This window comes from Amphiprion ocellaris, chromosome 21 (assembly GCF_022539595.1).
Source record: "Amphiprion ocellaris isolate individual 3 ecotype Okinawa chromosome 21, ASM2253959v1, whole genome shotgun sequence".
In the NCBI taxonomy this organism is placed as follows: Eukaryota; Metazoa; Chordata; class Actinopteri; family Pomacentridae; genus Amphiprion; species Amphiprion ocellaris.
In genome coordinates this window covers 24,471,712-24,496,006 of record NC_072786.1, presented here as the reverse complement: position 1 = coordinate 24,496,006, position 24,295 = coordinate 24,471,712, and the positions used below count along the sequence as shown (strand labels likewise).

At 38.2% G+C, this 24,295-nt stretch overlaps 1 protein-coding gene and 2 non-coding genes across 5 annotated transcripts; all 3 read right to left on the bottom strand.

The window, feature by feature from the left end:
* Positions 1–605: 605 nt before the first annotated feature.
* LOC111565785 (interferon-induced protein 44-like) lies at positions 606–4,860 on the bottom strand. Of its 3 annotated transcripts, XM_023266022.3 has the most exons (9): positions 4,731–4,850; positions 4,539–4,552; positions 3,737–3,879; positions 2,998–3,031; positions 2,642–2,837; positions 2,209–2,361; positions 1,884–2,055; positions 1,676–1,785; positions 606–1,411 (listed from the first exon to the last, which is right to left on the bottom strand). In XM_023266022.3, exons 3-9 carry the CDS (start codon positions 3,768–3,770, stop codon positions 1,205–1,207), a joined length of 906 nt encoding a protein of 301 aa, XP_023121790.1. In that variant the 5' UTR covers positions 3,771–3,879; positions 4,539–4,552; positions 4,731–4,850; the 3' UTR covers positions 606–1,204. The 3 variants fall into 3 exon arrangements, with proteins under 3 accessions (XP_023121790.1, XP_035802213.1, XP_054862321.1); XM_035946320.2 differs by lacking the exon at positions 4,539–4,552 and having other exon boundaries at positions 4,731–4,860; XM_055006346.1 differs by lacking the exons at positions 4,539–4,552; positions 4,731–4,850 and having other exon boundaries at positions 3,737–4,527.
* A 9,431-nt stretch (positions 4,861–14,291) lies between these two features.
* Positions 14,292–14,363, bottom strand: trnaq-cug (transfer RNA glutamine (anticodon CUG)). Its single transcript has one exon. It is a non-coding gene; the product is annotated as a tRNA-Gln (tRNA).
* Positions 14,364–17,478: 3,115 nt separating this feature from the next.
* trnaq-cug (transfer RNA glutamine (anticodon CUG)) lies at positions 17,479–17,550 on the bottom strand. Its single transcript has one exon. It is a non-coding gene; the product is annotated as a tRNA-Gln (tRNA).
* Positions 17,551–24,295: the final 6,745 nt, after the last annotated feature.

The window sequence follows — 24,295 nt, the reverse complement described above, 5'->3', positions numbered from 1 at the left end:
TCACTTTTACTCATCAGTGGATATAAGTTCTTGGCTACAGTTCAGCTAAAAGTCATGTTCAGGGAGTGTGTGTTTTACTGATATTTTTATGTGCATCACCAATATTTTGATTTTATTGTGCACTGTGCTGACAAATCATCCATCTGTTTGCACCTTGTGACACTCATTCCAATCTGCCATCACCTGAAACGTCTTGACATTTGCCCAACCATGCTTCACACGTGAGAAAACAATCAATATGAAAAAAAAAATCCTGTTGGCATTCATGTCCAACCCACTGGAGCTCATTTACAGCCTAAATCATTGTTATGAAAAGTGAAATTGTTCGATTTATACGAAAAGGACCTGCAGTAAACTTTGTTATTATGAAACGTAGCATGAAGTAATATTTCATAATAATGAGCTAAAATGTTTATTTACAAATTCACGATTACACATTTGTATTTTTCAGTAAATGTTAAAAAAAACCTCACATTCAGCGACAACGAAAGCCAAAGAAATTCCACTGTCTGAGAAAATCATGGTTTCAAACAGCAGCTAGGACTATGAGGCAGGACCTGAATCAACATAACTGATCATAATGAAAGAAACACTCTATGTCTTCATTGCCTGAAATGAATATATTTATTAAAGTCATGGTGTCAGTTCAACCGTCCCACTCCCACCATACATGCATAACACCGAAATGTGTCTCCTTAACATTATAGTCTGTCTAATGAACCAAACAACTGAGACATCCCAGTGACTTCTAATCCTCAATAGCAGATGAATACTGTCTCTTAAATCTAAAGTTGCAGTAGTGTTTTTTAGATGATTTTACAATGATTAAGCGTTTTTACTCAGACACTTGATTTCAGTGATTTATACTACAGTGGACACATTCAGCAATACAATAAACAACACAAATGTGATATCTAGCCTGTACTTTGTTACCGACATATTATTCAAACTTTTGATTAATAAAATGCATGTTATTTGTATTTAATTTGTACATTATTGCAAAAAAAATCAGATTTGTGAAATAGAGAAAATAAAAACAGCAAAGTATTGCATTCAAAAGTCTGATGAAATAAGCTGTTCTGATTATAGCAAAGTAAAAACAACACAGAAAGTCCCTTAAAAGTAACTGACTGCAATTACAAATACATGTCCCCAATGTTTAATGTTTCTTCATAAAATGGTTTCATCTTTGAAGTTTCTGTCATCATGGAAACGTTTGCATGTCGACATGTGCCTCAGTAGTTTTAGATGTTATGTCATTCAGGTAATCCCCTCCATAGTCAAGGATCTTTCTCAGTGCGCTCAGTATCAGTGTATCGGTGTCATCATCTGTCTCAATTTCTGAGCTGTAGTTCTTCACCGCAAAGATGCAGTTCAGTGGGATACCCAGCAATGCACTCAGTTTCTCCGCCTAAGTTCAAAAAAATATCATCATTGACATTTAGGAACAATGTACTTTAGATTTTTGTGCTAAATAGGTATATACAACTACTTACATGCAGATTATCTACTTATTATTTAGTCAAATCCTTTTAACTGAGATTACACGTGTACAGTTACCAAATGAGGTTGTTGTGCTGATGTATTGAAATATACATCTGAATTACAGTCAACCTGATGTTACATTGATGTGCAACGTCCCAAAAAGCTCAATAAATGTCTCCTTGAAACATACATGTTCCTTCAAGCGGATGCTCTTGTAGACATTCTTGATATCCTTTTTGATCTCAGGGAATTCTTCATCAATTTTAGTGATAACAGCAGTTTGGGGAATCCCTGCCAGCGCTAAGTAGATACCAACACAGTCATTTACCTTCATATTTTTCAGATATTTTAAATTGTGAAACTATAGCTGCTATTAACACGGCTTCACCTGCTCTCACCTTTGTCACTGGCTGCTTCTCTGACCTCCTTTATCTTGTTCACAGTGTTTGTATCCAGTATGCTCAGTGTAGAGGCAGAAACAACACAAACCAGAATGTGAACTTGATCTTCTACAGTAGGGGATTTGTTGTAGCCTGGGTCACTCTCAGACAACCTGGAGGTGGGGTCGAACTGGAAAGAAAAACTGATGTTAACATTTTCCGATATGTTTTTCTGTGAAAATTAACGTATTTGTTATTGAAACTAGTCACAAATGGTTGCATTTGTGCACACTGCATTTGCTTAATAATGTCTGATGTAGGTTAAAATATGCAGTTCTCTTACCTTGTAACCTTCTTTTACATGTCCTTTCATGACCAGTTTGATGTCGTCCACATCAACTCCTCTATTAGAGCCCTTCTCCAGACCCATAGTGTCATTGAAGACAAAAGGGTAAAAGTTCCCTGGTTTCCCTTTCTGGATTTTATAAGTCCTGTACTGTAAATTAATAAGTAATCTTACTCTGACATCGATACCATATATCCTAAACAGGCTATCATTTTCTTTTTACTCACTAGTTGTATCAAGACTATTTGGTCAATTCTTATTCTGTAACTACTTCCTGTAGTCAAAAATATCATTAAAAAACACTTGGAATATAACTGAAGTAATTTATGAACTTTAGTATTTTTATGGAAGACTTTAACAGTATATGAGATGAACAAACAAAAACATACATTCTGCTTTATTGATCAATACAACCAAATTTTATTCCTACTCTTTTGGTGAAGCTCCCATCAGAATTAACTTCTGCCAGAGCTCGAGTTGCCACTCTGCCTCGTAACGCAGTGTCCACAGAGTTGATGAAGCTGGACTTGCCAGCACCTGGTGGTCCATGAAGCAGAATTCTGAGATGTTGGACCTCTTTAGGAGGATGATAATCATTCACATACTGAAGGTCTCTCCGTTTGTCACTGTTCAGAAAGAAGATTAAAGTAGTCCTTAGTGTGCACTTAGAACCTGCACATATTTTATGTGCTTGTAGCATATTGACAAGCAGGCAAATACAAAATAGCACTGTGAAATGCAGTTTTACCAAATAAGTTTGTATAGCAGCAGACCCTGAACACTCACCCCCATGATATGCTTCTCCATTCTTCTCCTAAAACTGATCAACCAAATGCACATGTCAGGTTAGGTATAACTCACATTCCAAGTAAATAATGTGTGATTATCTGTTATTTTTATCCATATAAGTGCAAACAATTAAAGTCCCTCTCTGGTCATTATTATTGATTAAACCCCTGAAAACTCATCTAATCATATCGATTCATATATTTTTCAATTTAGATAACAGATGCAACTGGTTGCATCCTCTAAAATGTGCAGATCTATGAAGTCTTTGCATCCTTCTATCCTCACACTTTCCTTGTCATAGAAGCCTAAGCACACCAGCTGAGCTACAACGCTGCTCAGACATTAAAGATACTTCACTCTACACAATGACAAATTGTAATATTGGAGTAATTTAGCCATACAAGTTGGAGTCAAAAAACTGTTTTGAAGCAGAAGAATGAGAGTTTCACCCTGCAAGTTGACACGATTGGTGTGTTACATATGACAGTCTGAATCTGTGTTTTTGAGACTATCATTAGTACTCTGCAATTTCAAGGTAGAAAAGCTCAGTCATAGTGTTGACTGCTTATTTTACTCATGATGTGTCCTAAAGCATATAAAACACCATATGGACATATTAACAAGGTTAAAAAAAGTGATTCACTGGAAGGGTCTTTGAGGAAAAACTGCATCACAAAGAACCAATTCAGTGTTACTCTGAAGTGTTGTGTGATTAATAATTGTTAAAACAATAAACCTCCAAATCCAAGGAATCTCCAGATGAAAGACATTCTAATCCAAGGCAGTCTTTTTCAGATTCAGTAAATATCTTCACTCAGCCGCCGGCTGTCCGTTGTGTTTGTGCCAAAAAGAAATCAGGTGTTGTACACAGCACTGGCTCTGGAAATGGGAAACAAAGTATCCTGCACTGATCCACACAAAACTATGCCAATGCACTGTGCATGTTCATGTCCATAGACCAGACAGGCGTCCATGACTGGGGTTAACAGCATGTAAACAACACTCATCAAAACAAACACATTTCTATATGCAGCACAACCCATTTGATTTATTAACTTAAGCAAAAATAAATGTCAACAAAAGTTTTACATTTAAAATTTTAGCTCATAACATTTCTATTTGTAACTTTAGACTAATATAAAATGTTAATATCATTTCCCAGATAAGTTTGGATGTAAACAAAATTTCTAGTCTTAGTTTACAGGTACAGAAGTCATGCCTTGATAAATATGTCATTAATATTGATGGAAGTAACTGTGATATCTAGACAATTGATTTTAAAGTATCCAGTAGCTGATTAATCGAGTCCCATGAGCATTAAAAAAAAATAGTAATACAATATAAGGTTATGCATGCAAATTTTTCAGAGCAAGTGTTCATAATTTCAGCTTGAAGGATTCAAATAATGATTTTAAATAATTAGTGGAACATAAAGATCTTGAATGTTACTTAATCCTGAAAATGCAAAACATTTCACTTCTTACCAGCAATATCTGCTACCACATTTAACAGTATAAATTAATTTAGAACATTCTTACCTCAACTGTTGTGCCTGTTGAAAGAAATTAGGGTTTACCTTAAATGATGAATCTTAAGAAATATCTTTTTTAGACTGTCCACCAAGTTCTTTGTGATCGTTTTCGACAATTTTGTTTGACAGTAGAATTGAAACCATAGTCTCGTGTGGACAAATTAATGCACTATAATAATGAATTACAAGGTTACTATACCTGAGAGTGTCTAATGAAGCTGCAAAGCTGTTGATGTATGTTTCTGGTCGTGCAAACTGAAGTGTACTGCGTAAGAAATTTTAACTTCAGGGCCTTCGTGATTATAAAAGTGAAAGGAAAACTACTGCCATGGTTTTGTTATGATTCAGAGACTACATATCAAAGATAACCCAACCCACATTCCACACAGGCTGTACTGCACCTTGTTATTCAATCGCTCATCTGGTTTTAGATGTTTAATGACAATGTCATTGATTTTCTTTTTTCAATTTGTGTTTGCAGATTACAGACTTTATCAGAGCCTAAAACTACGAAAAGGCAATAATTGTCAGAAGTTCAAACGTGTAAAGGTCTATCAATATATCATGTGTGATGCCAAAATCTAAGCGTAAAGCTTTGATATTTAATCAAAATCACTTATTCCTACGTGTTTCAGTTAAATCCAGATGACGCAAAAACAAAAAAATTCTATGCTGCTCAGCACAACTGAGCTGTGACCAACATTCACATGACAAAAATCTAGGAAACTGCAGGCTGTGTTTACACAGAACATAGAGGTCACAGCAGCAAAGATCTAGAGGACAATAAAATATACTTGAGCAACAAAATAAATGCAGCTCAGATCAAATGTATACAGAGGAATAAGGTGTCAGTCAGTTGTTAGAAAATACATTCAACATGGTGAAATACACTGCCCATCTAAAAAAAAAGTAGGACACTAATATTTTGTTGGACCACCTTTAACTCTGAGAATGACACACATTCATCGTGGCATCCTTTCGATACGTTTCTGCAAAGTCATAGCATTTATTTCTGTCCAGATTTTCATTAATTTTCTGCCAGGCTTCTAAATTGATGATGGGAGAGTCGGACTGCTGTGCAAAGTCTTCTCCAGCACATCCCAGAGATTCTCAGTGGGGCTGAGGTCTGGACTCTGTGGAGGCCAATCCACGTGTGAAAATGATGTCTCATGCTCCCTGATCCACTCATTCACAATGTGAGCCCCATGAATCCTGGCATCATCAACTTAGAACATGCCCATGCCATCAGGGAAGGAAAACTCCACTGATCGAAAGACCTAGTATTTTTTAGTATATTTAGGTAGTCGGCTGACCTCATTCTTTGAACCTGACCAACTGCAGCAACCGCAGATCATAACACGGCGCCTACAGGTGTGTACGGTAGGCATTCAAGAGATGACGAATGCATCACTTCACCTGCCTCTCTTCTTACTCTGAGGCACCCATCACTTTGGAGCAGGGTAAATCTGGACTCATCAGACCACATGACCGACCACAATGTTCCTCGAAGTTGATGGTTCCACCACCTGGAAAGACTTCCAGGTTTTAATAATGTGTTGGACGGTTCTTAACCTGATTTTAATAGTTTCAAAAATATCCTTAGTTGTTTTCTTTGCTTGATGCAGGCTAATAATTTGACCTTTCTGAAACAGATTAACATCTTTCCATGACCACAGGATGTGTCTTCCAACATGGTTGTTTAAGAAATGAGAAGCTCCTCACTGCATCAGTCAGGGTTCAATAAGTTGTTGCAGCTCAAACATATTTATCACTGCAGTAATTATCCAATGGAAGGCTCTTACCTATTTGCTTAGTTAAAACCAGGTGGCGAGTTTTTGTTGGACATGCAGTGTATCTTTGTAGGTGCAGAGAAGTGTAAAAACATGTCTAGCTTCTAGAGGTGGTAAAAATGTAAATAGTTTAATATCAATAGTATGAGGGGCCTCGGTTTTTTTCCAGGTAACACCCGTGGACACATTGAAAAATGTTGCACATGTTGAATCCTTTTTTTCCCCCAAGTTTTGTTAAAATAAATAATCAAAGAAATTCTACTTTTTAAAAATTATTTGGCGTTATATCTATGTCAAACTGCACAAAAAACATTTCTGTGTTCTCTCTTCTCTCGTAACGGTGGTGCTCTTTCCGTAGGACTTTACATTGCAGTGAAAATTTGGCACACAGTGAGTAGAATTGTGACAGGAGCCTTGAAGTGTCTCTAATTGATTGATGTTGACACTGTTGTTGATCACTTTGTCTCTTTACTTGGATTAATTGTATGGCTTTGAGAGGTACTGGGTTTATATGCTGGGGTTTCTCTATGACTGTGTGTTCTCAGTCAGGCAGGTTGTGACTCGTCTGAATCAGGTTGTCAGGGAGTCAGCTGAAGCTGTTTGGGCTCCAACAGCCAAACATGACTCCTTTCCTCCTGCTTTCACTGCTCTCTAATATTTAAAGTAATGGCTCAGCTTTGTTCAGTACCCAGCTCTGAAAAACAGATATGTTTTTGCGTTATGGACCAACATAGCTTTATATGTTTTGGTGTGAGACTGTGCTGAATATCACACTGATGTTTTTTCCTTCAACCACTGAAAGGCCATAGGTCATAGTCAGGACTCAGTGCTGCTCTTTAGCTGAGGATCCAGTGTTTGACTCAAAAAACACTTGAGGAAGTTGGTTTGTTGTTGAAACTAAGTTTGGCAACAAAACAGCAGCTTGTCAAACCTGTTCTATTATCTGACACTTAAATCACTCATTGTGCATGGGTTTTTTCTGGGTACTTCCTCCTACAGTCCAAAAACATGCTGAGGTTAACTGAGGATTCTAAACTGTCCGTAGGTGTGAATGTGAGAGTGGTTGTTTGTCTCTATATGTAGCCTTGTGACAGACTGGTGACCTGTCCAGGTGTCCCCTGTCTTCACCCTAAGTCAGCTGGGATGGACTCCAGCCCCCTGTGACCCTAATGAGGATTAAGCAATGTATAGATGATGGAAAGATATACAGTCATGGAAAAAATGATTAGACCACCCTTGTTTTCTTCAATTTCCTGTTCATTTTAATGCCTGGTACAACTAAAGGTATATTACCTGAGGAATACAATGAACATGAAAAAATGCAACTGATTCCATAATACTTTATGTCCTATTTGACATGCTGAAGCTTAATTGTATTCCTAGGATATGTGAGTCGATTTCATGTCAAAAGCAGCGCTGCACATGCAAAGGCCTAGAGTGGTTTCCTGCTGGCATTCAAGCCGTAGCACAACTCAGAATTTGTCAGCTCTCACATAATGCCTAAACTAAAGAATTATGTGAAGCCACAAAGGCAGCCATCTAGGCACTGCTGGAAATTGGCATGAGTGAGAGACAGGTAGTGAATAAACTGAAGATCTCCAAGATATGGTTCATCACACCAAGAAAAAACAAGCCCAACATAGTTCTATCAAACTGTTAGCTGGTCACGAAACGTCTTTCTACTCACTAGATGTCAGTGCTGCATGATTAGAATCTTTGCATCTACTGGGGGATCGTTTGCAGAATCAGCTCTAGTTTATTAATTCCGTTTTTGGAACTGGTTTCTGTTTGAGTTTCACAGGGAATGACAGGAGGCAGAGAGATGGTGAGGAGTTGACATGCAGCAGTGATCCTCAGGCAGAGCTGCAGCAGACACATTACAACATTACTGTATGGGATGCATCTGAAACCACAAATCCCCTGTGATGCTGTCTTTTATTTTATTTATTCATTTATTTTAAAATTAATTTCCCATTATGAACAAACAGTGTTACAAATCAGTAAGATCTGGTAAGATTCAGACGACAAAACAAAAAGAGAGCATGTGCATCACTCAAGAAACAGCAGACAAATTGTGATGATATATTGAGTGTACATGGATCGGGTTTGTTCACATGACCCTCCCTAAGTCAAAGTCCAGTTAGTGTCCGATTCAGTCCAGGTTATATTCTATACCAAGGATTTCCAGCAATGTCCTCCATATCTGCATAAAAATTTGAGTCTTTCCTTCAATATAGTGTACATTTTTTTTCCCGAGTAACAACCTCAGAGATGAGAAACTTCCACATGGAGACAGAAGGTGGGTTGACTCCGACCCACTTCACCATGATGGCTTTCCCAACATGACGAGTGATTGAGTCACCACCTCACGTTGTTTTAGGGATGCAGGAACACTTGCCAGCACACACAAAAGAGGGTTTGCTGGTATTTGCTGTCCTATTGCCACACTGGTTCTTGCACACACTGTCCTCCAAAGTGAGTTGATTTTGTTGCATTCCACCAAGCAGTGTAGACTAGTACCAGTATGAGTCTTACCTTTAGGGCAGTTTGGTGAAACTCCTAATTTGTGCTTTCTAAAAATATATGGGGAAATATTAATATTGTGATGCTGTCTTTTAACTGTGAGATTAAAGGGTGATGTATTCACTCTCTAAGTCATGCAACTTTTTATAAATGGTATTTTCATAAAACAGTAGCTGGTGTTTTACTGTCAACAATGTGTGTATTTACATGTAAAAGTGAAACTAAGGTGGCCACATTTCTGTCCTGCCATAATCCCTTCTCTAAGAATGTGACACATTCTGCCCTCTGGTGTTTACCTGTCGGCCTGTCAAAGTATCTGACTCCAGCATCAACAGAAAATAACGTCAGCCTTATCTCACCAGTTATTATCTGTATCCACCCTGTAGGGCCACAGTAAACCTGCCAGGAGTTGATTTTGGTCAACATTTATATTGCAACTAATGTAGTCTTAAGCGTGAACTGACTCCTTAAAAAACCTGTTAAGCCAATGGGGTCCTTCCTCTTTGCTTTCCTCACTGTTACTTCCAGGACTAACAGCAGAAAATAACGGGTCAATCCATGTAAAGAACTGGAGAAGCAAAAACAAATGTTCTGCTCTCCTTTTCCCTACTTTTCTCTTCCTCCACTGTTCTTGTCATGCCACAACGATCCCTGCCCTCTTCTCAAAAATGTAATAGTAAACAATTTTCATGGGGAACTGAAACTTATGTTGCTGTTAAATGGAAAATGTTAAGTGACTTTTTGTTCCATCCACACACTCAGAGCTGCCATGCAAAGTGCTCACCTGCCACAGAGCAACTGAACGTTTAGACCCAGAAGACTTTGACAACCTAGAGATTGGTGGACAGCCTGCTCCATCCCCTGAAGGCCACTGCATTAATATGCTATTGCAAAGCTGCTCTAGACATTACAGAAAACGTAAACATAAAACTTTGTGCGAAACAATTTTACAGTCTTTGTCAAAGGCTCATGCTTGAGAGATATATGGAGCAGAAATGTTCATCCAGAATCCTTCACCTCTGGCAAAAATATTAAGTGCTTTGATCCCGTGCTGCTGATGTGTGTGCATGTCTGAGTACAGCCGCTTTAATGATTCTGCTGAGGCTAATTGAAGAATGCCGACCTGACTTACCATTAACATTCAGCACTGAAAATAGCCGTTAATAACTGGTGTAGTGTGTTGGCTTTCTCTTTCATTTCGGCCCGACCTGTAACAGTCACCAGGGTGCTGACTCTGCATCAGTTTTGCAGGTATCCTTCTTAAGATCTGAGGCAGGCTGCATTAAAACGGCTTAACTTTAATCCTAGTTCCTGCATGTTATTGATGTTAACTGAAGCAGAGATTTAACCAGAGCTGATGTTGTGCAGCAACAGAGGTTGAACTTCTCACCAAACCATCAAAAGCAGCTGATTAAATAGATTAGAAGCTACTCCTTTAGAATTTAGAGGCTTGCTTTCAATGAAGTGCCCTATAAATATACATATTTTTTCATATATTGACCATTTTGTGAATATAATCTTTAATTTTTAGTTTCTTTTAAAAGGTGGCAGCAATATCAGCAGTCTGCGAGATGCAAAAAGATGAATCTGTTGAACAAGGACCCTGAGATTTTTGGCAACAGAAGAAAGTGTGATGTGTACAGATCCATAATATGGCAAATGTGCTGTAATTCAATAGAGTTTTTATTTATAAAGCAACAATTCACAGCAAATGTGATCTCATAACACTTAACATAATAAGGTGGAACTTGCACATTTCAAACAAATAAAAAGAAACTGCAAACAATTGCTTTAGTAGAGTTCAGCTTACATGATCTGCTATTGATAATATTTCTCTGTCTTAGAAGTACTTGATTTACTGTTTGGTAGTTTAATCCCTAACAGTAAAATACGGGTACATGTATGCACTTGTGCCTCCTGATCACGTGCAGTTTTACATTTTCAGCGTATGGAAACAGCTCACAATTCCTTTATGAAATGTATTTTATATGTCTTTCTATTGCTTGACTATGACTTTAAAGTGCACTTGCTGAATATGCCTAGCCTGTTTAATCATGGTGTTTTGTATAAAAGTGGGCCAGAATTGTTGTCTTATATCTAAAGTCTTTCTAACATCTTAAAAAAGAAGCTCCACTGGAGGTCTGTCTTACCTTCTGTGTTACTCCATTTCCTGTCTTTGCAAATAAGGTGGCATACTGAGGCAAATGCAAGCTTCCCAATCAAGATATTTTTTGTAAATTACACAAGTTGTGGGCCATCTGTGCCAGTAAAGTCTGAATCACAAGATCTGATATGACACTCAATCAGGGAGGAAAAAGTAATCAGTTCAATCATTTCCTTTAGTATTCAAGTGGAAACAGCAACTAATACAGTACATTTTCATGTATGCAGGAATATGTTGCTTTATATGGAAGGAAGGAAAAGTATTTACACATTTTCGTAAGAAACTGCTAAACTGTGACATTTAGACTAGATAATGTTGAATAAACTCACAGTTAAATGCCACCAAATCTGCAGTATTGAAACAATGTACTTTTATTTGAATTCATATGGTGTGAGTTGCTCTTTTTAATTTTCCAGAAGCTTTCAAATAATGTCCAAGGGTTCCAACCACTGATCTGAACTTTTAAATGAACTAAAATATTACTTGTTCCTTCATTTTGTCCCCATGCCACCAGTGTATAAAGACTGTTTATTTGAGCCACATGAGGACACATTTTGATATAGTAAATATTTGTACTTCACAATAGTTTGTCCACGTTCATCTAGTAGCCTTATAGCCTGAAACTGGAAGAGGTTGTTGGGTTGTGTTTGTGTGTGTAGAGAAAGGTGTCTGAGATGTAGTAAAGCTTCTTTTGATACCTCCTCTAACTGTATTGATTGCAAAGTTTACCACAGGCATGAAAAGCTCAGGTGAGATGAGACGGTGGGATGGACTGATGCTCTGAATTTTAATCTTGGGTAGCAGTGGTGTGTGTGTGTGTGCGTGTGTGTGTGTGTGTGTGTGTGTGTGTGTGTGTGTGTGTGTGTGTGTGCGTGCGTGTGTGTGTGTGTGAGAGAGAGTGGTGGGGTGCAAGGAAGGAAACAGTGGTTTGAGATGAAAACAAGGTGAGAAAGAGGGAGGCAGAGCTGGTAGTACACAGTGTTGCCTGTTTTTGTAAGTCAGTGATGCTTGTGTGCAATTCCAGCGGGTAAAAAGTCAAAATTCTAGTCAGATGTGGTTGGCAAGGGGATCATTTTAATGCCATGGGTCTTGTCAGTGTATCACTACAGTCATGTGAAAAAGAAAATACATCCCATGAAAAGTGTTGTTTATTTTTGTTCACATATGTGGACAGAAACACTCGATCCTCAACAAATGACATGTAATGGATTTTTTGTGATCACTTTCAGATTTCGACACAAAACAGATCATCCATCCATCCATCCATCCATCCATCCATCCATCCATTATCTATATGCCACTTAATCCTCATTAGGATTGCTCGGGGGCAATACTACCATCTGAGGCCAAGATCGTACTTACTTTGTACAGAAAAATATTGTTGTAACTTCACTTAGCTTTAAATATTAAAAGAAAAGGACGAGAGCGCCAGCCATGTTAAACTCCACTGAACACTTCTCTTCTTCTACCACTTCTTCTTCACTACATTCAATGCAGTTCCACCATCAAGACGTAGCGCCCTCTAGCAGGGTGACATAGCAGCTGAAAACACAACAAATATAACATGTAGAATTATTTATGTTGAATAAATTATTTTCCTTGTGGTGTTGTTCAAGCGTATCAACCTTTATCTGTAGGCACTGTATCAGAAAGGATCAAATGTTTACTCGTCCAAACATGACAAAAAAGCTCATTTTTTTCACATTGTCTATGCTTTGAATAGATCTGAATGTATAGTACATATGATGTGTTATATCATCAGCTTTCATTTATAATAGGAACTATAATAGGATTTGGACATAGCACTTTAGATTTTATATCAATTTGATTTTGATGCCTGTGAAGAAATTATATGAGCTTGTCTGACTTTATGACAGCTATTAGAGCTTTGTCAGTTTTAGTACATTGCTGCTGTTTCCCATAGCAGCTGCTTGTTAACTAATCAGATGAACTGATCCTGCTGTTCCCAGCATTTGTGTTTCCTGTCTGTTAGAGGTGAATATATTTAAACTATGACCAGTTATTCTTGGATTTATTGGGGTCAGATCTAGCTGTGCTCAGGTCTCTCTCAGATTGGCTGTGTCTTTTTAGAAAATGATTGTGCATACATTGGGTTGATTCATATGTTTCTGTGCAGGTTTTCCACAGGTATTTCTGTGTAGTTGTATCATATTTAGACAGCATTATTTGTGGTTTGAATATACCACACCCTAAGAGCTTGAATGTTGACTGTCCAGACAAACTTGTACAGTGTTCCATGTGTGCAATGTGAGTAAACACCGTTCAGACCAAGTACATCAAAAAATTCAGATCAAATGTGAGATTATAAAACTATGACATATTTTCTTCTTGTTTCAGTAACATGTTGTTCTAGAACCTATAATAAGAAACACATTAACCATGGCTGCTTAATGCACTAAACTAAGACAGAATGTGCAAACTACAAGGGCAACATTTTAAGAGAGACTTCCTGAAAGTGTGCAGTTTTATGCCTGTTTTTATTCAGCTTGGATTAGTGGTAAGTTAACACAGCACAGTAAGGCTAATATCTAATGAACATACAGGGACAAAGACGCTCACATCAATGAAGTCACAGTCCATACCACTAACATTTTGAGAAATAGCATATAGTTTCCAATAAACGTCAAGGACCTGATGGCTTCTATTTAAGTTTGCAGGTTCCATGGTGTAATGGTCAGCATGCTGGACTTTAAATCCAGTGATCTGAGTTCAAATCTCAGTGGAACCTCAGTTGTAAAAGACGTGCACATTGAAGATGCTACACTAAAAAGGGACATTTTGACATGATGGAACTGTTTCTGTCACAGAATTAGTGGCGGTTCATTAGCTTTGGCGATACCTTTAGCTTTCCTGGCAGTGTAGAGAAAAAACAAAGTGAGCAGTAATGGTTTGCCTGATTTTAAGGTTGTGCTTGACATAAATAACAGTGAAAAGACCCCTATTTGCTTGTCTGATTTGTCTCTATGTAAAAGTTTTAAGATCCTGTATGAGTCTTAAATACTGTGTAGTTTTTGGTGTCTTCCACCTCTTACTTATTTTTAGTTGAATTGAATCAGTAGCGTCAGTTATTAGGGAAAACACATAAACCATTAGACACATCGTTTTACTTGTTTTCTTGTAGCTTCTGTTAAAAGCAGGTACCACTTGTATTAGCTCTGTGATTGACTAATGATGTGTGAATGGTGTGCTTCCCCTCTCGTCCAATGTCAGCTGGTATGAGCTCCAGGCTGCTTACTCATTTACCTGTAATCCTCTCAAAATCAGGTTCCACTGAGATTTGAACTCAGATTGCTGGAGTCAGAGTCCAGAGTGCTAACCGTTACACCATGGAACCTCAACACAACCCTCACAAGCTGCCATGAAACACTTGTCTAAGTATGGGAAAGGTGTCAGTATCCAGGGGGTGGGCATGTCACATATGCTTACCAATACTTCCTCTAAAATCAAGTTGAACTAATATTTGAAAAATATATGACTAGACAGAACGTTTAGGGTGGTCCACCAGGCTTTCTGTCCTGTGAGTGAAGTTTCTCACTTGATGTGGTTTATTAAAGCCTCAGCTGACCAAAATGAAAATGATGGAAGATTAAGCCATTAATTACCTTAAAATCAACTTTTGGTAAGAAAACATGTTTAGCAGAACACTACCTGCCATGTACTGTTACTGCTAAGATATACAAGAGATGAAATAGAAAGAGACTGAAATACATCTGTCTGGGAAGGATTACAAAACTGTTTGTTAGGCCCTAGAACTCCACAGATCCAGAGTGGGAAACGTCACCTTGAGATGGAAAAGACTTGGAATAATAGTGAACCTTCCGAGAAGCAAGTGACCTTCCAAAATGTCTTGAAGGACATAGTGACGACTCACCAAGCAAATCACAGTAGATCTAAGGAGCTGCTTGTCTCAGTCACATCAGTAAAGATCACTAGTTGAAAGACACTGGATAAAACTGGCATATAAAAGAGATTGATGAGATGACAACCGCTGTTAACCCAGAATAAAAAAAATATGGTTGAATTTTGAATTTAATTGAATTCAGACTTTCTGCAAGAGACCTCAATGACCCTTGAGGAATGTTGTATAGACTGATCAGAGGAAAGTTAAACTGACAGGGGTCTGTTGTACCTGACATAAACTAAGCACAGAATTCCACAAAAACAAACAATAACCACCATGTGATATACAAGGTACAATGGAAGTGGCAGAGTAATGTTCTTAGGATGCTTTACTGCTTCAGGGTAATTTGTCATATTATAAGAAAACATGAATTCTGATTTGTGACAGAAAGTCCTGAAGGACAATGTCAGGACATCAGTGTGTGAGTTGATCAAGCAAAATCTGATTATGCAGCAAGACAATGATCCCAAGGATAAGAATGGGTCTAGCTCTGACTGTGATTCAGTTAAAGCTTTGAAGTGACCTTGTCAAACCTAAACCCCAGTGAGATGCTGTGAAGGACTTCACATGAGCAGTTCATCCTTACAAACCCTCCAAAGTGGCTTCACTATGGCAGTTCTGCATATTTCTGGCTGAAATGAAACTGGAGATGTTAAAGACTGATCAGCAGTTATCACAAGTGTTGCTACTTTATGTTTAAGTTCAGGGGGTGACACAGAAGTATAATTTAGGCTGTGAATTTTGTGATTACTCAGGTTGCCTTTGTGTTAGGTTACAATTTGTCTGAACATCTGACTCTGTTTAGTATGAGACACAAAAATAGAAGAAATCAGGAGGAGGTCGAGTACTTTTTCATAACACTGTATGCTAATCATTGAGATGGCAAACAGACTCTTGTGTCAGTGCACTGTCTTTGCATGATATCATTATATTGTTTCCAGATGTCTTTGAAAGGTGGTCAGGGTAGATATAATACAGACTTATACACAACACATGAATATGTTGCATTCCAAAGCCTTCATTTACAGGATGACTATAATGCCAGGTGACTTGTCTCTTTTCCATAGGTGCTGCAAAGTAGAATTCAGAGCAGCTCTGCTATTTATCTCAGAGCCAGTAGAGGCGATAAGCTAAAGGCTTGAAAATCAGTTTGTGAACAGTCTATTAAATGATAATGGGCACTATCAGGGAAACTAGATTTGGGAGCGTAGCCGCGATTATTCGAGTTTGTCTCCTGCATTTAAATGTTCAGAGGAAACATGGAGTTCCTCTGAACGCTAAAACGCAGCAGGCAGATGTCCTCTGTGGTGTTCAGAACAGATTAATGACTGGAGGCTGTAAAGACGGTCTTATAAATATGAAACCAACTGTGTATTGAAGCTGTCATGCACAGGAACCACAAAGTATAGTATCTCCTTATTAACAGTAAAAGGGAAGAACAGACCAATAGAAAAGTGTCCATGCAGCTTTTTGTAAGTTTAAACTTAATCAGATTGTAACATGAGTTTCCCAAGTCAGAACTGATGCTAAATAATGAAATTCTCACTCATTTTCTTACATAGGGCATACTTGTAAGTATTGTTTACACACTGTGGCTAATAGATGTCGTAGCCAATAACTAGCCAAGCAATTTGCCTGTTACAAAAATAAAAACTCCAAATGTGGCCTGTTTGGAGCACTTATTTGAGCTATTTCAAAAGGTAGAGCATGAACTTCATCACCTGTTATATTTGACATTACTCCAGTTGGATCTTTATGATGTGGCTATTTCTGCCTCTTAGGACGGACAAACAAAACTTCAGAATTTGTCACTTGTAATTAAATATTATGATAGATCTTTTGATGGAACGTGTTGCTACAAATGGAGCAGGACGATGTGCAGTGGCTTGGTTCTGAATTCAGATCCACAAACAGCATCGTCCAAAGCTGAATAAAAAAACCTATGCAGAGGTGTCAAAAAACTACATTTCCTGCTTTGGTTACTCAAGACTGTCTCCAAAAGTGAGTGAGTCCCAATAGATCCCCATGTTGAAATGCCTATCTTTACAGCAGACATATTATTGTTTACAACCTGGTACCAGAAAAGATATCGGTCTCTGTTGCTTCTTTTCCTGTTCATGACAACAGGGGGATCAACCGTTTACACTGTGTTTAGGCTTTGCTCATTTTTGTATCTGCCAGGAGTAGGAGGATTCAGGCCTACTGAGGTGGCAGTGGTTGAAGCATTGATACCTATGCTATGACTAATGTTGTTGTGGAAACTGAGGGTTTGTCCATTTTTATACATAGTCCGTAGTCGGCTCGGGCCTTTCTTTAGAGTTTACATGCACCAGTTTTCTCCAGGTGTTCCAGCTTCTTTCCACAGTTAATAAACATGGATTGTAGGTTAAACAGGGATTCTAAATTGGCCTTACATGTAAATATGAGCCTGCATGGATGTGTGTGTCTTTCTGGTATTTCTGTTATTGAGTGATGAATGTTCAGGGTGAACCACACATTTTTAATGTCTGGATCACTTACTTAGTTACCTGTAACTCCTCTTAAAATCAGGTCCCACCGAGATTTGAACTCGGATTGCTGGATTCAGAGTCCAGAGTGCTGACCATTACACCATGGGACCACTACACTTTCACAATTGACCCTCAGCAATTGAGTGATTTACATATGACTAAAGGTTTTACTAGTTAAATCATGTCCTACTGGGGTAACCCAATTTAATTGAAAGTTTAAACTAAATTGTAGGACTATCAACTTTGGAATCAGTATTCACAAGCAAAGTGATGCAGTTGCAAACAGCTGCTGCAACCTGATGCATTTTTTGTCTAATGTGAATTCACATATGGTTATTTCCCTTCCATCTACAGTATGCAATAGAAGTAAGTAAAACCCTGTGCAATATCACCGAAATGCCAAATGATGGTGTCTGTGCAATTTTAGTTTTTCTTACTTCTGGAAAAGGAGCTGCATCTCTTCAGCTCTCTATTGGTGCTTGGCAAGTAGTGTACCGTGGGAGTTTTCTTGGTGAAAACAGATGCTTGCTGGTACTGGAAGGGTGATGAGAGTGGAGTACAGATGATACAGCTGATCCCCAGTTTACATAAAAAATGTAAATTATTGTGGATCAAATATTGGACATCTGAAGTCAAGAAAGGGTTAGTTTAGATTGTTCCTAGAATGAATGGATGGCTCACACAGTTATAAATACCTAGAAAATTTCTGTTCATGAAACACGTTCATCTGTGTATATGACAGTTTAATGAGGTAGCAAGTTGATAGAGGAGCTATAACAAGGACTGTACACACTCTAGCCAACAGAGCATTGTGTGTGGGCATGGTTTGCTACTTAGCATCAATAGACCTCTGTCGCTGTGATAGATCACCTCTGACATCACAGAGCGGGTGGAGCCATCAGTCTCGCAGCTCTTGTTCACAGCATCTAGGGTGTTTAAAGTTATACGCTGGTCCCAGAGGCTTTACAGAGTCTCAAGTCACGTAGACACCTCCATCAGCGTCTCTCCCTTAGGACAAGGGCACCCTCTGGAGGACAGTGATGCTGGAGGTGGCTGCAACCTTGAACCATATGTCTTGGGCTGGGCCAAGGCAGGATATAACTACTTGCTTCATAGGAAGAGAAGATAAACAGAGGTTAGATGATATAGATGTTTGGGAAGTTTACACTTCCACAATGAATCTCCACAACACACCTTGTAATAACTTGCAGTCTCATTAAAATTCAGGGCAGCATCCTGGAGGATTTATGAGTTTACACTCGATACCTCATACCTGCTCAGCAATCTGTGAAAAGGATCCCATTTACCAATAAACAGGTTGTAGCTCTGCCTCATGCTATTTAGGTCCACGGTAGAGAGACAAGAGGAAAACAGAACACTCAGTTTCGGAGATGAAAGCCAGAGAGGGGAGTGTATATTAGTAGCTGACATGATGTTCAATCAACCAAAAGTAGAAACCCATTAGTAGAAATGTATATTTACCAGTCAGCTGATTCTATCTGGATAAAAACAAGTTTTTATGATGATTGGCCCACTGTGCTCATGTGAAGTAAGCTGGTCCAAAGTGTGATTTTCTATTGCACCCACACTACGGCCAGTTTATGCCCTATCAGCGCTAGCTTTTAAAACATGTCATGAAATCCAGCCACAGTTTATAGCTGTTCTTAATGACCAAACTCGAAGACGGACTTAAAAGCCAGTCATATAGAGGAGATGGACACAATATTGTTTAAATACGTGGATAATGGCACACATTTTCAGATCGTCTCCAGAGGGCATCGGTATTGATGGTATTTAAATGTCAGCTAGATCCACCGAATGCTAAAACCTTTCAGATTGAAAGTTGCCTCAGTAAAGGAAACCACACAAACATGTTTCTGACTCAAACCTCATGATTTGTAGATCGCCACTAAAAACTTATTTGGTCAGTGTTTTAACTTTGGTCCAGATTTATTTTTATTGGCAGCACACGATCCTTCCTGAGGATAAACATATTTTTGAGTCAGATTTGCTTTGTATTTGAGGTTACTTTCACACAGTATCACAGTTGTCCATTTTACATACATACATGTGCAATATATCCAATATAAAGCTGACATGTACTGAATCGTGTTTTGTATTCAAAGCTGTAGCCTGAAAAAGCAACTAAATATGCAAATTGCAACAACGTCATATGAAATTCATGACTTGACATGATAATTCATGTCATTTTTAATCTCTGGAATCTGTGTGAATGTACAATCAGCCAAAATAATGTATACATACATCAGGAAAAGAAAAACTTGCATAAATATTTCATTTGTATCAGTACTTCTATACATATAGATTCCTCTTTCTAAGTTTGATCAAATCATGACAACTCTGTGTCCTGTTGTACGATGTTTTCCCAACAGATGGCGCTACCCTCATGAATGGAGCATCAACAAGTGACGTCTACAACACAACAGAAATGTCTGGAAGCCAGTGGCCACCACTTTGAGCATCTCTTGTAATTGCAGAGGCCAAAGGTAACTTTTATTAATCTTGTGATGTCTGAATACATTTGGTATTGAAATATTAATGCAAGTTTTTCCTTTCCTGATGTGTGTAAACGTTATTTTGGCTGATTCTGTATGCATTTGTCTCTTGTGTCCTTGTTGCTTGTGCACTTTGGTAAACACAACCTTTACTAATATTACATAATCACTCAGTTCTGTGATTTTACCAGTCATGTTCAGTGAGAAAAATACAAGTGGAGTCTCAAATCAATCCACTATTCAGCACACAAATGCCACAAACATCAGTTCCTCTTCTTAAGTGGCAGTGCGTCTAATGAATATGATGCCTTTACGGTCTGTGGGTGCTTTGTGTCTGTTTTCCCATAGTTTTTATTTATTCATGTATGGTGGATTTGTTGCAGTCCATTACCCTGACCTTTGGTATTTTTCTGCCATGCTTTATGGTTTACAGATGGTTCAACAGCTCAGCTATAACAGACAGGGACATCATTATATGTACTTTCCCAAACATGTTAAATGTGAAAGTATGACCTCTGTCTGCCTGATGGCATTTCTGTCCATTCGCCCTGCATGTTTATATAGACTTAATTATATTTTCTGAAAACAGAAATAGGTGACGGACAGATTTAACTAGTCTGTGCTCATCAACTGGGGAGAATACCTCCAGACCCCTACTGTGTCCTGACAGACGCACAGTTCATTTAAATGGATAGATTCCATGTTCCATTGCCAAGTTTCAGTCAGAACCAGGAAAGCCAGGTTTTGCCTTTTAAACAAGTCATTTAGTATGTGAGTCTTGTTCACCACAGAGTACACATTTACTGTTTTGATTACTCAGATCAGTCAGTGTAGTAGAAAATCAATCCATTGCCCACCAGCATGTCTCAGTGGGATCTGCAGGAATCAGTCGAGTTGGCATCTCAAACATATCTACACATGCACAACTGGTGACTTCGTTCTTGCCAGTGATAATTATTCCTGCAGACAGCTGCTTGCTGATCAAATTATCTGTGCTTCTGTGCGTCTTCTGTTCAGGATTTACAGGAGTTACGAGCCCCTCCACCATTCATTGTCTGAAAAGTACTATACTACTGCTACTACCATTACTCTACTACCTCCAACTACAGCTGAATGGGCTTCCTGAGCTGGAACTCCATGCCAGGGTGATTGTAATATTTCAGCTGTGACCCACTATGCAGATGCTGGGGCGTGAACTCAGCTTAGCACATCAACTTCACCATAAATTACTTTGCCTTTTAACTCTCAGTTGTGTTGTTAATCACGGTATAGACAGTCTTTGCAGTAAATGAACCTTGCAGCATGTATCAAACGTAATCCCTTTGATCCTATCACAGGCCTTTAAAAAAAGATAAAGTCTTTGCAGAAACAGTGTTGCAGTAGAACAATTCAAAGAATGAACACCACTCCAGAAAGTAGAAAAACACCCCATAATAACAGCAAAACTATCCAAACACCATAAAACTGGTCATCAATAAATGTCTATAGGGATGTTTTGTATTTATTTGTAAGTCACTGCTTCGCATGTATATAAATTTCACTGTGCATTGCAGATATCCCATTAATTTTATCTGTAAAGAGGGATGAGAAGACCATATCCCCTCCACCCTCTGTGGATCAGCCTTCTGCTCTCATTTGTCATATCCTTACTTGGTCTGTTTGTGATAACTCTAGTGATGTAGATCATCTGCATCTACCCTACTTGTGCTTTTCCCTTTGTAGCTCGCATTTCATGCTTTGTGGGTGTTCTCCTTTTGTTCACTGCGTTACACACATATATACTGTAGCTGCTTTTTTGTGCATGTCAAAGGTCTGCAAACTTCCAAACTTCACACTAAAGAGAGTTATAGAGTAGCCACCCCCAAAATTCATTGTAACCATTCAAATAGGCATTATTTGGGCTCTTTAAAGCAGTAAAAACAAATGCATTCACCAGCAACACATTTGTTACCTCCTTCTAACAAGCAGGTTGTACACCTGACAGAAAATATGCACAGAGAAATACAGCAGCAAAAGCATTAATTAATTTTGCCAAAACTAGATCATTTCATGTATGAATTTCCAGCACACATGTACGGTATGTATTGTCAAAACAAATTTAAAAAATGTATATGCCAAAGACTCCTCAAATTGTTCAGTACCACCACACATCACTAGAATTAAGAAAAATCATATTTCTGGTGCTTTAGTTATGTGTACATGCTGCTCAAATAGAGAAAAGCACAACACATACATTTTCCAAAGGTCAATATTTCAGCCACATCAAGGTAACATACCAAAGCTTGGTAAAAACTCTAGCTTAGGAGACACTATGTAAGTTTGGTTTCTGTTTGTTTCTAAATTATCAACTGGGTTTTCTGTTCCTTGCTGCACTTCTTTCTACTAAAGGTTTATATTTTTCTTTTCTCCCTGCTGGTTCATTTCTATTTTTGCAGGGCAAATCTGTCTTTCAAGGTCGTGCTGCTGAAGACTCCAACAGCACAGGAACCACGATCAGGGATTTGGGATGCAACAGCACCACCTCCTGTCCAGCTGAATAGCTGCACCTTGTTTCACAGCCTGATGAGACTCCTGATGTTCTCCTGCAGATATGATACATTCAGAGCGCTATTTGTCAGGTGAATCTCCTTTTTTTGTCAGTTACATTTTACTTTTTTAATTTTTGTGATCCTGTTTTTGTACTTGTTATCTATCTATCTATCTATCTATCTATCTATCTATCTATCTATCTATCTATCTATCTATCTATCTATCTATCTATCTATCTATCTATCTATCTATCTATCTATCTATCTATCTATCTATCTATCTATCTATCTACACACACAGTACCAGTCAAAAGTTAGGACACACTTACACACTTTCTCATTCAGTGTTTTTATTATTTATTTATATATTATGTTTATTTATATTTTATTTATATAAATAAATAAAAGCCGCTGAATGAGAAGGTGTGTCCTAACTTTTGACTGGTACTGTATACATTAGTACAAGACAGCTAGCAATCTATTTCTTTATTAATGCCAGTTCTCTCACTTTGCATTGTAATGACAGAAATAGATGAAGGCTCATGGTAGTTTTATCCACAGGTCAGCTGACGTTAACTCACTTATCCCCAGCGCTCAGTAAGTTCACAGTTGTTGTCCTCATCTCTACCCATTGTTCACATGTAGGATTGACACAAGGACATATCTGTGCTATGCTATATAGATTTATTAGTGTCTACTGCCCCAGATAATGACATACACTTGACATGAAACTGTGGCAGGATTGGCGTCTGGAAACTAAGCACAGTCAGCCCCAACCATCACCCCGCCCTCTGCTCCTTTTACTATCTTCAAATTATTCCTTATCTTGAATGTTGAGGAAGCCTGTAGGCCCAGGGTGTGCAGAGGTTTTATATTTATGTTGTTAAAAGACTACACCTTGGGGAAAAACACTGGCCAGAGTCGCTTATTATAAGACTCAGAGCTCAGGATTAGCGCTCATCCTGATCTGTTTAGTATCACTCAGGGCCTACTCACATAGCTGAAGGTCTAAAATCCTTTTTCATGGCAGAATAGGTTGGTTGAGAATCTGCAGTTCCTATAGAGCTATGCAGAGACAGTTTGCATGTACATATGAGGTGGCAGTATACACATATACTGTATTTCTTAATTAAATATGTAATTAACTACAACTCAAAGAGCCAGATACAGAAACTGTTATCTTGAGACTGAATTTCAAATCAGTCCCTTGTCTGTGTGCTAAGTTCCAGCGGCATGAACACTGGAGGCAGGGGAAACAGCTTGGATTTATTCCAAGATAAAAATATATACTTACTAACATATCATTAATTAACACCTAGAAACTCAATGATGACTGATTTAGTCTATATTTAGATATAACAGACGCTGATATAGCGTCAGTCTATAATAAAAACACTTTTCCTTTTTCTGTTTCTTCTGTGTTGCATTGAAGTAATCCAGCCACAATGAAACAATAATTCAGTAAGAGCTGTAGTTTCAGTCTGATGTATCCGCTCATGAGAATTTTATTTTATTACTTTATTTATTTACTGTTAGTTTAATAGTTTTAATTGCTTTAATATTTACATAAGATCACACATCCCCCCTTGTCTCACATGACCAGCCAAAGTTTCCCAATGAACAGTTGGATTTATCTTCAGGTGATGATAGATAATGACTTAGAACATAAGAAGGTCCACATTTCCAATCAAAGGAGGCCCAACAGCTACCATTATCACCACCATTTTCTCTGTAACAAAGAGCCTAAAAGCTGCATGACTGGATGATATGGATACAGAATAAACCTGTTTACATCTCAGAGAGGTGTTTTC

Excerpts from the sequence above, each read along its gene's own strand:
- LOC111565785 (XM_035946320.2), bottom strand. The coding sequence starts at position 3,770 with ATGTCTTTCATCTGGAGATTCCTTGGATTTGGAG. Across the intron at positions 2,838-2,997 it reads TGGAGAAGCATATCATGGGG|TGACAAACGGAGAGACCTTC; the intron begins GTGAGTGTTCAG and ends CTTTCTGAACAG. Across the intron at positions 1,786-1,883 it reads AGAAGCAGCCAGTGACAAAG|CGCTGGCAGGGATTCCCCAA; the intron begins GTGAGAGCAGGT and ends GTATCTACTTAG.